Below are 14,445 nucleotides of genomic sequence, written 5' to 3'. Positions count from 1 at the left end.
CAATTTGGATTGATTTGAAAGTCCATCACACAATGGAACCATGGATTGTAACAGTGTTTAATTAGGCCTACACAGTGTTCTTTTTTAATATCATAATATTTTAACCTGAAATAACAGGGTGTCTTTGAGCAACACCTCAATTTATTTTCCTTAGCATGAGCTAAATTCTTGTAGGAACTGGGAGATAAAATCTATTAGGCCCAAAAATCCTGTATTACTTCCAAATGAAACCTTGACGACCCGTTCGACAGCTAGTTCTTAAAGTCCCTTGAGCTTGCACTGAACTTGGTAAAACTACATTTTCCCTTGATGCCCCAAGCTCATTGAACGCCCACCAGCAAACTTTAACAATGAAAGATCTTTGGACATTTTGATTTCTAGCCACTGATTGTAAATATTTCATTGATTTCTATAGTTTTCGTAAATGATCGTAGGCCTATGTGTTGTTTAACTTGCTGGTTTAAATATCCCTGTTATCTCAACTGCACTGGAAATAATGGAAGCCTCAATTTCCTCTGAGAATAAATAAAGGCTAGAAATGAATGTATGGCACAAAGGCTATTTAGGGCATCTTATTAAACTTATTAAATAGTGCTTAATCTGGACAAAGCAAGGTAACTTTCAAGTACATATACAACAAGTTTAAACAGTAAGTCAGATCTCCTTGCAGCCTACTATCGAAGTACCTGCATAAGCTCATGCTTTTACTTTGAAAATCCTACACCGTATGTGTTGTCGTGATTGTCGTGACCTTTACGCGGATGGAGGAGTGAATAATTGACAATAAACACATATCGTATGCCTCCGTCAAAGTACAGCTGTCTGTAAAGCAGTGTGAGATATCAGCTTATCAATGATCCAGTTATCATACAGAGGAGTCGTTTGAGGCTTTGCAGTCGCTGACAGAAGTGTCGACTCGGAGACATGGAGCACATCCGCACTCCTAAGGTAGCTAACATTTGTAGCTCATTGCAAACGGATGGGGTACAGTCAGTAGCTCGGCCTGTGCTCTGGTGATTGTTTTGTAATACTTAAGTGTGGTAGCGTTTGCAAGGTAGCAATGTTTAGACTGAACATTTGAGGATCAATATAACAGAATGACGAGTAGCAGGTGTCTCCAGCAGCCTGAAGTGTCAGACGTGACGAGCATCAATGAGCTGCTTTGCTTTTCCGGTGCAGAAGATAGCTGAGCTTCCTCTTTTAATGCTAACGCCACTATCTCCACGTCCCATTATTGACTGAGTTAATGTTACACTATCAGTGTGATAGAGCATCAAGAGGAGACTGTTGAGCATCAAACTGTCTAATCTTGGTATTGTGCAGAACTTCATGCGGAGAGATATGTATTTATTTATTTCAGGGAAACCCCAAATGAAATGTCTTAACTTAGTGCTTACATGGTTGATAACCTCTTTAATTTACTTTATCCTTTTTATTCGTGAGTGGTTTCTATTAACCATGCATCAATCAAATAACATACAGAGAGAGAAGTAAATGTGAATTACTCAACAAAAAACACAAATTACATAACGATTGTTTCAGCATCACTTGTGTTGCCACTGCTATGAAGAAATGAATTACCTAGTTGGGGACTTAACCCCACAAATATTCCATAACAGCCTAAACCGGTTGACTAATAAGAGATTTCACAACATTAAGAGGGATGCTATTTTTCCAAGTCTGGCATCTACTTCCATGACTATGGAAATCATGCCTTTAGTTCTCCTACATGCTGTCTGCCTCTTTATGTTAGTTATTGATGTATTCATTAGTTACTATGACACTTTTCTGACACACATGGGGTTATATTTCACTGTGAGCAGGGTCATGATATTTGGAACATTATGGTAATGATACTTAAATGTGTTGTATCCCACGGGCCCTCAAGAAAGAAATAGTGACAGAAGGGGCGATTAGTCATTAACTCATGAACAGACCAGACTAAAAGCCTTGCCAGTGCATATCTTAACTTTCCTGGGCCAGGCCTCTGAACTCGTCCACTCCACAGAGCTGAAATGAATTGACATAGTCGTAGGGAAATGTGATAATATATCCTGTTACTAATCAACGTTCCTTAATGCATTTTTAACCTGTAAAGCACTCTTTTGTATCAGACATTTGATACCCTATCATTCCTACCTGAGACTTCAGGCTGCAGTGTTGCTAACGCTTTTTAATGATGAACCAGAGATTTTTCAAGATCTACATTAGAGGTCTGGCCCAGGAAAGATAAGATATGCACTCGTCCATTAAGTCAAGTGATTGCTATGAATAGAGGAGGCTACAGTTTGTACACTCTGTTTATCCAGTGTGGACGTATACACCTGTAGGCAACAAAGAAAAAAATCTGTGACTGTCGACACAGACTGCAGGATTGAATATTCAGGTGTCTTTTGAATTTAGAGCACACTTCATGCTCAGGGACTTCTTAAAGGCCTACACCTATTTTATTGACGTACATAATTTTTTGGGAATGTGTATTTTGAAAATGTAGTGTCACCTGATTTTTGAAGCTCCAGTATAATATTGCACTATGAAGCACTGGGATATGTTGGGCTCAGGAGGGCGTGGTTGCAGTCTGGGTGTTGCCTCACTGTCTGAAGTCTTTCAGTTGTCTGCTTGAATGAATCAGCAGAGGAGGGCATTGTTGCTTTTCAGAAACGTGAACAAATGTTTTCACTTTGTGTAAATCAGAATGCTGCCGTCAGTTTTTTTCATGCAATAACCTTTGCATCAGAAATAAGTCATTTTAGACTTGAAAAGATTCTGACCAGATTCTTCAATATGGACTTTTGAGCTATGCAGTGAATATTTTGTATGTAAGTGTTTTTGGGATAGCTGAGATTGTCTCATTAAACGTTACCTCTTGCAACTTTTTTTGAAAGAGTAACTCAATTCTCCATTCTTGCAGAAAAATACTATTTTAGCCTGCAAAGAAATGTGTCACTGACAGAGATGTGTAGTGCAGGATACAGGGTGACAGAGTTGGCGTCATTCATTCAATCGTATCTGAGAATAACAGGAAAGCTGAAATAAGGGAGAGGATGTCTGAGTCAACAAGAGCTCTAGTCTGATGAATCATGGATTTGGGAATTTTCGCAGTGCCAGCATTCTTTATTCATTTTGGCACCAGAAAGTAAATCATTAGTAAGTAACGGTCATTAGAAAGCACACGTCTTATTTTCAAGGATTTGAGAAGAATGCAACACTTCAGTTTGCACGTGTATATTCAAAGAATTACAAATTACAGGTAAAGTATTAAACACTATCTTTAAGACAGCTCCTTAGAATGAACATCTGACATGTTGGAAAATAACCTTTTAGAACCTGTGATGTGTTTATTTTGTGATAAAATAAAGCGAATACATTGATGAAGTGCATTTATCTTGGACTGTTGGTTTTCTGGCTAATCTTGTTTTGACAACCAAAGGTATTACAAATGGGTTTTTTTTTAGTCGCGCTTGTGGACCATGACCATTTTCCTGCTTGAAAAAGTGTGACTTAGGTCAATATTTAACTGAGAGTATCCATGGGAGCTCTTTGTGTGTGGAAGAAACTTTGCATTAGTAGTGTATTAGCTGAGATGAAACAGGAGTTGTTTGATATGAGATGAATCAGATAACTTTGTGCATGACGTTTGTTAAAAACATCCAGAAAATACAGTAATAAGACTTTATAAGTCTTTTCAGGTGCAGACATCACTTGTTATTCTCATTAGTTTGGAACTGGCAGCTGAACATTAGGCCCAGGTGGTCAGGATTAGGTGTGCTGCCAGCTGCAGCTTTAGTGCCAAGAAATGCCCGTTGATAAATGTCTGCCAGGTTTCAGTCTTGTTAGCAAAATCCTGCCTTCTCGTTTTCAGCAAATCCTGCCCATACCAGCTGAAGAAATCTGTCTACTAACTGCTGGCCAATAATGATTTAAGTTGTGCTGTCTGTGTGTGTGTGTGTGTGTGTGTGTGTCTGTATTTGCAGGTGGAGCAGGTGCGACTACTCGATCGCTTCAGCAACAAATCCACAAATGGCACGCTGTACCTCACAGCTACACATCTCATCTTTGTGGAGAGCAACTCAAACAACTCGACATCTGCAGGACAGGAGGTCTGGGTGAGTCCTTTAGGTGCTGACTGCATCCTGCCAGTGTAACGGGCGTCATTCACACACACAGTCCCATTTTTTTACCAATTACATTTCATATGAATGTAACCAGAGTAAATGCACCAGAGGTATTTCTCTGCAAAGCATTGATAACTCCTACCATGCTGACAGATTATAAACAAAGCAATGTCTTGTTAGATGCCAAGTAGGACGGCCTCTACATTGAAGAGCTGGCAACTCAGGGTAATTCTGGATGGCCATTCAACAATATAGACCTGGTCTTTCCTGTTGTAAATCTTCTTTTAGTCAGTAAATATATAATTTATGCACACCCACATTCAAAGGAAATATGCAGCAGAATGTTGCCAGCAGTGTTTCCAAAAAACTTTTTGGTTGCTGCAAAAAAAAATCACATTATTTCACATGTATTGCTCTGAATTAGCAGCGAGTGTTATCCTTTAATGAGCTACTGTTCCAAACTTTGAATATGTCTTTTTGTAGAAAAGTTCTGTGGATGTGCTTAGAGGTCAGGTGTGCACTGTGAATGACAGATTTACTGTTGCCTTGTGTCTCTGCAGTCACACAAAGTTTACATCAACTTGAAAACCAGAAGGAAGTGTGCAGTCTGACGGAGAGTGTGCATGTGTTGGGTAAAAGGAAAGAACGTGCAACCTAGTGTGGAGGAGGAAGTAGAGTAGAGGTCCGAAAGTGGCATGTGTTTGTAATAAGCTGTCATGTTGGGCTTCCGTCTGTAGCTGACACAGCACTGATTTCTTTATTGTCATCTTTTTTAACACTACAGTGGCACAATGAGAAATAGGAAAACTTCAAATAGGACTTGTCCATAGGGGTGAAATGGGCCTATGGGAGGTTAATGCGTACTTCATTTAGCATACTTTTCCATGTTGTTGTCAGTATTGCATGGCTTCTTTTCACTTCGGTTGATGTTCAGTAATCAGCAGCACTTTCTTAACCTGTTATATGATCCAGTAAGCATGATGAAACTCTACTTAGATGACCACAGTGACTGACTGTTCTGCATGGTGGAAGGAGGACTGTGGCTTTAAACGATCTCGGGTCCACCACCTCCCCCACCCCTCCCCCCACCATTCTTTCTACACAAAGTGCTGAGAAATGGGAAAATGTTCTTTTCCTCTTTGTCTTTAGGCTAATTGTAGGGGACCATGTGGTGATTTTCTTCCCTTCTGTATTCCTGTTTTCTTAGTTTTTTTTTGGTTTTTTGTTTGCCTGTATCCACTTTTGGATACAACGTAGAATCAGTCTGTTGGAGAGAGAGAGGAGAGAGCTTGATAAACTGTTATTGTGCCTTATGAAATATTCAAGAACGTTTTCAAGAGTTTCAGTCTCTCAGCAGCTGGTACAGCATAAAGTGTGTGTGTGCGCGTGTGTGTGTGTTCGACAGGTAGTTTCAGTGGCCATTAAAGATGCTAATGAATGTGCATCTTTATGATTTCCTGCGGTTTGACATCCCTCTGGAATATAAACTAACTTCATTAAGTATGATGAAGTGCTGCATACAATACGTCCTCTTTGCCCTCCATACTTTATGATATTAAAAAGATTTAAGGTCCCAGTATGATGTGGGGTAAACTCCAAGCAAGTTGCAACACTTTTCTTTTAAAACACCTGCACATTGAAACGTTCTATAGTCCTGACTGAATCATATCTATATGTCCTTTTATGTACTTCAAATTATGTCATACATATGATACAATGACGCAAACGCTTCCTCTGTCTTTGCCTTGTTGTGATTTTTTTGTTGTTGTAATTTTCAGGGCCTTTTCTAACTATCCCTAACTTCTACCCCCCTCTGCAGATCTTGCATCACCACATAGCGTCTGTGGAGAAGCTCTCCCTGACCACCACGGGTTGTCCTCTGGTCATCCAGTGTCGCAACTTTAGGCAGGTTCACTTTGTGGTTCAAAGAGAGAGAGATTGCCACGACATTTACAGCTCACTGCTGCGTCTTCTACGGCCGGGTGGGTTTCTCTGTGAAGGATTTTGTAAAGATCTTTGTTTTTGTTTTTTTCTGTATCCACCTTTGCTTTCTCCTCTGTATTTGACCCACCCAATTTTAACGTGAATGTGTTTGTTACTTTAATTTGATATGTAATTGACACCCGTGGTGATTGTGTTATGTTGAGGCTCTTTCTTGGTTTTCCTTTGTGCAGTTTCCTATGAGGAGCTCTATGCGTTCTCCTACAACCCCAAACAGAATGACCAACAGAGAGAGGAAGGGTGGCAGCTCATCGACCTGGGGGCGGAGTTTGAAAGGATGGGCGTCCCCTGCGACCAATGGCAGCTCACCGACGTCAACAGAGACTTCAAGGTAGAAAATTTAGCAGCAGTGCAAAACTGAGGACACAGTTCGAGGGAATTCCTCTAGAGAAGTCTCTGGTACGTCTTTGTTACACAAGACGCTGTCATACCTTTTTTTATGGTGGGTGTGCTTAGAAGGTGAAAACACGCCCGTTTTCTACAGTTCCATGCTATGTCTTGTTGGTATTTAAAGCCAAGATGTGAAAACTTTTAGGTTAATAAAATGTTTTCACTAGCTTAATGGAAGCATGTGTGGCATTTTACACATAAATAAAGCAGAAATCAAATTTATCCTGTGTTAATATCTCTCTGAGTCATGACTGTCTACAATGAGTGAGCAGCGTGAGGACTGGATGGTCGGCTCCTCTCCTTGAGTATAAAAGAAGTTTTACTCAAGGACTAATAAAAAAAAAAACACTCACTGCTTATCTGGATGTCACGTAAACTTTTTTAGATCAAGGTCATTCAGTGTAAATTGATATGCTTTGTGAAGCTACAAGCTAACTAAACTGTTGCTAACATTAGGCTGCTAACAAAACAATGCAGGCCACAGGCAGTTGAAGCTCAAGCCAATGACCATTTTTTCCGTCACTTGCCCTAAACTCCTGCGTGGGAACTCGAGTGGAAGGGGGTTGGAGGTGTGTCACTGGAGGAGAGCGAAACAAAATTAAAATGCTCTTCAATCAGGACAAACTGCATAAAAAGTAAAGATAATTTAAACCAGTAACTGGTAGGATATAATGTACCTGCACAGGAGGCTAGAAAATAAAACGATAAAGAGTAAAAAGAGAAATATTATTCATCAAGCATCCTGACCTGTGAAAGCTGACCACCATTATATTTATCTCTGAAGAAAACGGACAACTACTGTGTAAAAAGGGAGCGCTGTTTAGTGCCAATATTTATATTTATCTGAAACATTGGACAGAAATCTAGAGTGAAGAGTAGAATAATCTTCTGTTCAAACTTTTGAGTTCTGTTGTTCGTACCATACACACATTCTTGAATGTTGTTGTTCACATACCTGGAGAGACATTGGTTCATTTGTGTTATTTCCAGAATTTGTGTGATGTGTGCATTTTGTGTTTGGTTTTCCAGGTGTGTGAGACATATCCACGGGACTTATATGTTCCCATCACAGCCAGTAAGCCTATCATTGTGGGGAGCTCCAAGTTCAGAAGCAAAGGACGCTTTCCTGTACTCACGTACTTCTACCAAGAAAAGAAGGTAAACTGAGATGGCCTACATGCAGCAGTAGTGTCAGATACCTGTTTTCTGTGCTGTTTAAAGTACTTCTCAATTTGTATTTGCTCACATTTTCCATATTAAGTTAGATTATTTTTGTGTGTGTTGTAGTTTATATTAAGAATGTTGAAAAACTCAATTACAAATAAGCAACACTGGAAGTAATTATTCTTCCATGCTGCAAGTTCAGGATTCTATTTTCCCTTAAATTGTCTCTATTTAATTGATTTTGGCAGTCTGTTTTTTTAAACACAAGACCAGTCCTCTTAAGACGGATTAGATCTGTTCAGCGAGGGCTACAGTTAATTGACAATACACCCACAATACAATCTTTATAAAGGGACAAACGATTATTTATCGTTTCCTGAGTGCCTTTAGAGAAATGGAGTTGGAGGCTGTTTGTTCTCCACAAGGTGGTGCTAGAGGGTAGTGCTCATAAAATTGGATGGGTGTGCTGTTTGGGTGCACAGCAGATGTCAGGGGAGTGTACGTGGTAATTTAATTTAATTTATTATACAGGAAAGTTTAAAAGTAACATTAAGTTACAGTTTAACGGGCCTGACTCAGTTTAAAAACTGGTTTCCAGCAGGTTCCTGTTCTGTGGAACATGAAACATAAACCACAGTCATGACACATCAAGACAAACACATTTACAGGACATTAGCATGAGCTAGGCAAATACAGACAAATAGAAACAAACAGTACAGATACTGCAAACAATACATGAACAATTAATGAGTGCAGGTGTAAGTGTGGAGAAGGTGTCGTTTGTATGTATTTTTGAAATATGAGGTAGATTGTAAAGTTCTAATGTGATGGGGAATGTCATTCCAAATTTTGGTGTATGTGTAAAAGAAGGACTTCCCACCATAGTTGTTTTTGTATGCAGGGACGGGGAGGAGTGCCTGTGAGACTGACCTAGTGAGGCGCACTTGTCTCATATTATGTGTCGGTAGAAGTGCAGCAAGTGTTGGTGAAGTGCTGTTTTGAATCTGAAATAGTATGTAATAGTGTGTATGTAATTCTGGAAAGTCAAGGCGTTGGAGCATGTGAGTGCAGAGCAATGGTGTGACCACTTTGGGAGGTTACTGTGGATCTTAAGAGCTCGATAGTACAGTCGTGGTTCAGTAATCTCCTTAGTGGTAAGTGACCAGATTGGGAGACAGTAGGAAATTGATGAAAACACAATTGCATGTAGGTACGTTTCAGAAACAGAGAAGGACAGATATGGCCTGATCTTATTATACACATAAAGTTTCTAATATGCAAAAGTTTAAACTGTGGCCTTAAAATAGCCATTAAAGAAATGTCACATGGGATGCACCTATGTACATATATTTGATTAACACCTGCCATGGAAATGTTGTCATTTTATGATAAGTGTTTGCAGATGGAAATTTTAACCTTCATTTTGTGAATAAATAAAATGTCATAGGATCACCAAAAGTTTGAAGTCATGAGCCTTCAGTCCTCATAGCTTTTGATAGATTTCAGAGAAAAGAATGAGCGGATGTGTTTAATATTATATTTAACAACAACAGTATAAAACACCTTCTACAGCACTCCAACATGATCTATGTGTACATACTGACACTAATGCATTAGAGTTTAACATCATGGTCATTATTTACTCACATAATGACATCTACATATTTCCCACATTATGTATCAACCTGAAATAACCTGACTCTTACCACTGATTAAAAGTTCTAACAGTTATTTAAGAATTGGAATCTTAAATATAGTTACCTTATCATATTCAAATTATTATTATTTTTGTTTATTCCTCTTCTTCTTTGGTTTATTTGGCAGGGACAGATGCAGTATACATGTAGAACTGAACAACAATTTTACAATGCACTGCACCACAGCATTTATAGCTAATGCTAATTTCAAATGCCATTATCAGAACATGTAAGTAAGTAAACAATCATTATGACTCCTGTTGTTGTTCAAGTCTAGGTGAGCTAAGAGGAGTGTGTGTTGTTGTTTAATATACTGATCAGGGTTCTCTGTTCACCCTGACAGGCGGCAGTGTGTCGATGCAGTCAGCCCCTCTCTGGGTTCAGTGCACGATGCTTAGAGGATGAGAGCCTTCTGCAGGCCATCAGCAAGGCCAATCACAACAGCCGATTCGTCTACGTCATGGATACCAGGCCAAAGGTAACGGCGAAAAATCAAACTCTAACTGATAACAAATGCAAGATTCATTGGCATCTAAAGTTTAGCTTTGATTCTTTGGGTCCAAAAAGTGAAATTAGGTTGTATGTTTAATTGGACTTAATGCTAAAGTTTAGCAGACATTTGGAATTATTTAGTAAAATCCATTTTTTTCTGTCCTGCAGTTGAATGCACTGGCTAATCGTGCGGCTGGTAAAGGCTATGAGAACGAGGACAACTACTCCAACATCCGCTTCCAGTTTGTCGGCATTGAAAACATCCACGTAATGAGGACCAGCCTGCAGAAACTCCTAGAAGGTTAAACGCATGTTACACATAAAAGAAGAAGCACTTAGTGCAGCAAGTAGTTACTAACAGGATGAACTGAAATCACTTTGTATGTGCCTCTCAGTGATTGGGACTCGGTCTCTGTCCATGAGCGACTACCTGGTCGGTCTGGAAAGCAGTGGCTGGTTGCGACATATCAAGGCTGTTGTAGATGCAGCCATCTTCCTCACCAAGGTAACATTGTTTCCTCCTCTAATTTCTCATGCCTAAAGTAAAATGTGGAACATTTCTATAAATATTGTTTAAAACATGCAACAATAGCATCATCATCTTCTTTTCTTTCTTTAAAGTCGTCCTTCACTAACAGTTGTCCGCTGTCACTGACTGCTTAGTGTCTATTGTTGTCTTCATGCCATCATCCTGTCTTCACTTTTGTCCCCAGGCGGTGACGGTGGAAGGAGTCAGTGTGTTGGTTCATTGTTCAGACGGCTGGGACAGAACAGCCCAGGTCTGCTCACTGGGGTCGCTGCTCATGGACCCTTACTACCGCACCATCAAGGGCTTCATGGTACCAACAACAAACACACACACACACACACACACAGAGCTGATAAGAACATGATCATTTTCCTCTCTTAGATGTGTGTGTTTCCCTTTAAACTTGTATTTTTCTCACATTTGTCCACCAGGTACTGATAGAGAAGGACTGGATCTCCTTTGGCCACAAGTTTGCAGACAGGTGATGTTTCAACTGGACCATTAAGGACTTGGAATCAGTCAATAAGAGTCATGTTTGAAGACAGATATGTTGGTTCTTTTTTCAAATACTATGCCCCTGTTATCATGTATTTTCCTTGGTACCTTTAGGTGTGATCAGTTGGATGGAGATCCAAAGGAGGTGTCTCCTATCTTCACTCAGTTCCTGGAGTGTGTCTGGCAACTGACAGAGCAGTTCCCACAGGTACCTGAGAATGTGTGAGCTATGTAACAGGTTTATAGTGCTTACGGAGCCTAATTCATCTCACTTACAACGTGGTAGGATTTATTGCCCCGTGTTTACTTAATGATCATTCTCTCCTTAGGCGTTTGAGTTCAGCGAATGGTTCCTGCTGCAGATTCATGAACATGTCCACTCCTGTCAGTATGGAAACTTCCTCGGCAACAATCAGAGACAGAGAGAGGAGTTGCAGTAAGTCCAGCCAAGAGTAGTTTTCTGTGTTTATTTGTTTATGAAGTATTATGTGATGTAACACTTGGATTCAACACACTGATAAAAACTCTGAAATATGTCAGGCAGTTAAGAAAAAGCCTTGTGTGACTCCACTCATTATCAGCTCACTCATCTTTAAAGAAACACAACCTTCTTGACACATCACCTGCATGACTGTACCTGTCACCTGGGTAAACAATATTCAAACTAATTGTTTTAATTCTTGTGTTTGCTGGTGAGGACACTGCCAAATTGAACTTGGTAAACTTTATTTTTTTACCATTTAATAATGGTTTGCAAATATAGCCGTCAACACTTCCACCTTTAATCAATATCTGATAAAGAAACAACACAAGGTGACTCCTGTTCCATTAATTTGTATGAAAAATGAAAATCAATTCTTCATTTTGTAGACAGACAACAGTCCCATCGGAGTGCTTTGCAGTTCCTGTGTTTAAATATCTCTCTTATCTCTCTTGTTTATTGTTCCAGGCTGAGAGAGCGAACCCACTCACTGTGGGCTTTTCTTATGAGCGAAAAACAGAACTACTTGAATCCGTTCTACAGCCCTGCTTACGCAGATTCACACCCTGTGCTGGCACCTTCAACTCTGCCCTACAACTTCAAGTCAGTCCTTTCTCACACCACTGCTGCTGTTACATGATTACAGTACCGTGCTGTGGTCGTCCTGATTATTCTATATGGAGTCTAATCTTTGTTTTCATGTGCACACTTGTGATTTTGAAGGTTCTGGAGGAACATGTACCACCAGTTCGATCGCTCCATGCACCCACGCCAGTCCATCCTCAAAACCATCCTGACTCTGAGAGAGAACAGCTGCAAGGCTGAGAGCGCGCTGCAAGCACTGGAGAGTGTGAGTTTACACCCAGTCAGTCTCTCCTTGGAACAATAATAATAATAATAATAATAATAATAATTTATACTCAGTTTTACACTCTGTTTAATGAACATGAACACACACATGCAGAAACAGGATCCTGTGGATATGCATTAATGGAGAGGTCTCAGAGTGAGGGGGGCTGCCCACAGCGAGTGCTCCAGAGCAGTCTTGGGGTTCGGTGCCTTGCTCAAGGGCACCTCGGCAGTGCTGAGGAAGTGGACTGGCACGGGACTTGAACCCTCTGGTTCCCAACTCAAGTCCCTGCAGACTGAGCTACTGCCGCCCCTGTTGTAAATGAGACAGGCAAAATAACAAAACAGAAGCACATGTTAGTCAAACACAATAAAATCCATTTCACCACAAACTACATCCTCCAATAGAGTCAATAATTGAAGAAAGGCAGAAACGTAACATCATAACGGTCGGGTCTTTAGGATTTACTGTTGTACTAGATTCCATTGTTTTTGCTCGGTGTTCCTAATTAAGTGCTGAATGCGAAGAGTTTCCATCATGCAAATGAGACATAAAAGTTATCATCTGAGACCATGTGTTTATCATTGTGCCGATAACAAAGTCTCCTCGTGATATTGGGGAAACAAATAGCGGAGAAAAATACATCCATTATTTTTGAGATAATGAGGGAATTATCTTGTTCCTCTGTGATGAATGTTGTTGTCTAGAGATGTAATAATTGCAAGCAGCTGCTTTCAGTTACTGCACATTTCTCTTGTTCTTCGAGAAGATTGTAAGTGGGAGCACATAAATCCCAACATGCACTCAAGCTCAGACATATAAATCTTAGAGATGTTTAATACTTAGACTAAGAATAAACACTGCATCTGGTTTCAACCCTGAACTACGGCTACCTTCACAGAAGAATTCAAACTGGAATTCAGTTTAAAAGTCAGACTGTCCCTCTCTCTCTTTCTGTGTCTTGTCCTTCTTCCTCCATCCAGCGGCTTCAACAGCTCGGTGTGACCCCTATTGTGACCTCTGACCCCCCTGCCCCACCTCCCACCAGAGATCAGCGTTCCAGCGCCCTCCCACCGCGTCCAGACTCCCTCATTCTTGGGGCTCCTATCAACCACAAAGAAGTGCAGCAACAGCAGGATGATGACGAGCAGGAGGAGGTGGGCGAGGAGGCCACAGAAAGCTTCGACACGGAGCGGACAGTAGAGGGCAGCAGTGGTACCGAGAGCAGGAAGCAGAGCTACGGAGAGCTGGATGGGACATACAGCAGTGAATTGGCTAAAGAAGAGCCAGCTGTTGTCAGTCTGGAGTTTGGAGTGGCACGCATGACCTGTTGAGACCAAACAGGGGGATTGTGGGATTGTTAGGGATGGGCACTACTGAGTGAGAGAGAGATTACTGAAAGCGTGTGGAGGAGATGCTGCCGCTCTGTTTGTGATAACGTGCTGATTACGCAATGGCCCTGAGTGGGCCAAGTGGATGAAATTGTAATTCTGTATAGTCTCAATGTTAATGGGAAGCCTCATTATTATGTCATAAACTGCACCTATAGGAAAAGGCTTGTTTTTTTAAGAATGTTGAAAAGCACTATAAAGAATTAATGAATAGAGTAAGATAATAAATTCATGCCAAACAAATGTGTCTCCTTGTTTGTTTAATTTAACTACTGTTTTATCTTGTATATTTTTTAAACACATGACTTTAATCCTCTTTACCAAATCTCATATTTTCAACCTGTAAACAAACAGATAATCTCTTTGTTGGCACTGGAAATATTTCAATCCCAACAAGAGGCTACAATCCAACTTGACTTTCATATTAGACTGATATATTTAGAACTCCTGGCCTTAAAATATAATGATGATATGAATGAATGAAATATAATGTATGTCAGCACGAAAGCCCGCTGAAAATCACTGTTTTTGGCACCGGAAATATTTCATCTCACCATAATACAGCAATCCAGGATAATCTGAATGTTGTGTGTGGCCTGAGCTGATTTTGCTCCAATTTGACTGACTGAAAATAAAACGTCAAATCCGACATCATGAAAGATAATCTAGTGCTGTACATGATGCTGAACCACAGTTCTAATGCACCACTTGCTGCATCTAAGTAAAGAGTTGTTTCCTGAGAAATGACTGGTCGTGGTCGTTACACTTATCTCAGACACGCTTTGACAATGGACTCAGATGTTCAGACACTGAAGAGGCTCATCTGTCAACTGTCGCCCT

The 14,445-nt window shown here is 40.3% G+C and overlaps 1 protein-coding gene across 1 annotated transcript; it reads left to right on the top strand.

The window, feature by feature from the left end:
* Window positions 1-737: 737 nt before the first annotated feature.
* Window positions 738-13,848, top strand: mtmr6 (myotubularin related protein 6). The gene is made up of 15 exons (XM_061064267.1): window positions 738-948; window positions 3,975-4,106; window positions 5,935-6,097; window positions 6,290-6,447; window positions 7,536-7,664; window positions 9,711-9,845; window positions 10,028-10,160; window positions 10,255-10,364; window positions 10,573-10,698; window positions 10,820-10,869; window positions 10,998-11,091; window positions 11,213-11,319; window positions 11,833-11,967; window positions 12,088-12,214; window positions 13,198-13,848. Exons 1-15 carry the CDS (start codon window positions 925-927, stop codon window positions 13,546-13,548), a joined length of 1,974 nt encoding a protein of 657 aa, XP_060920250.1. The 5' UTR covers window positions 738-924; the 3' UTR covers window positions 13,549-13,848.
* Window positions 13,849-14,445: the final 597 nt, after the last annotated feature.

Source organism: Labrus mixtus, chromosome 19 (genome assembly GCF_963584025.1).
Source record: "Labrus mixtus chromosome 19, fLabMix1.1, whole genome shotgun sequence".
Lineage (NCBI taxonomy): Eukaryota > Metazoa > Chordata > Actinopteri > Labriformes > Labridae > Labrus > Labrus mixtus.
Note: the sequence above shows the minus strand (reverse complement) of the source record. Positions and strands in the feature narration are given on the sequence as shown.

Bases quoted from the DNA above. Each gene is read 5' to 3' on its own strand.
- mtmr6 (XM_061064267.1), top strand. From the start codon at position 925: ATGGAGCACATCCGCACTCCTAAG. The intron at 6,098-6,289 runs GTGGGTTTCTCT...TCCTTTGTGCAG, and splicing joins GCTGCGTCTTCTACGGCCGG to TTTCCTATGAGGAGCTCTAT. The intron at 7,665-9,710 runs GTAAACTGAGAT...TCACCCTGACAG, and splicing joins ACTTCTACCAAGAAAAGAAG to GCGGCAGTGTGTCGATGCAG.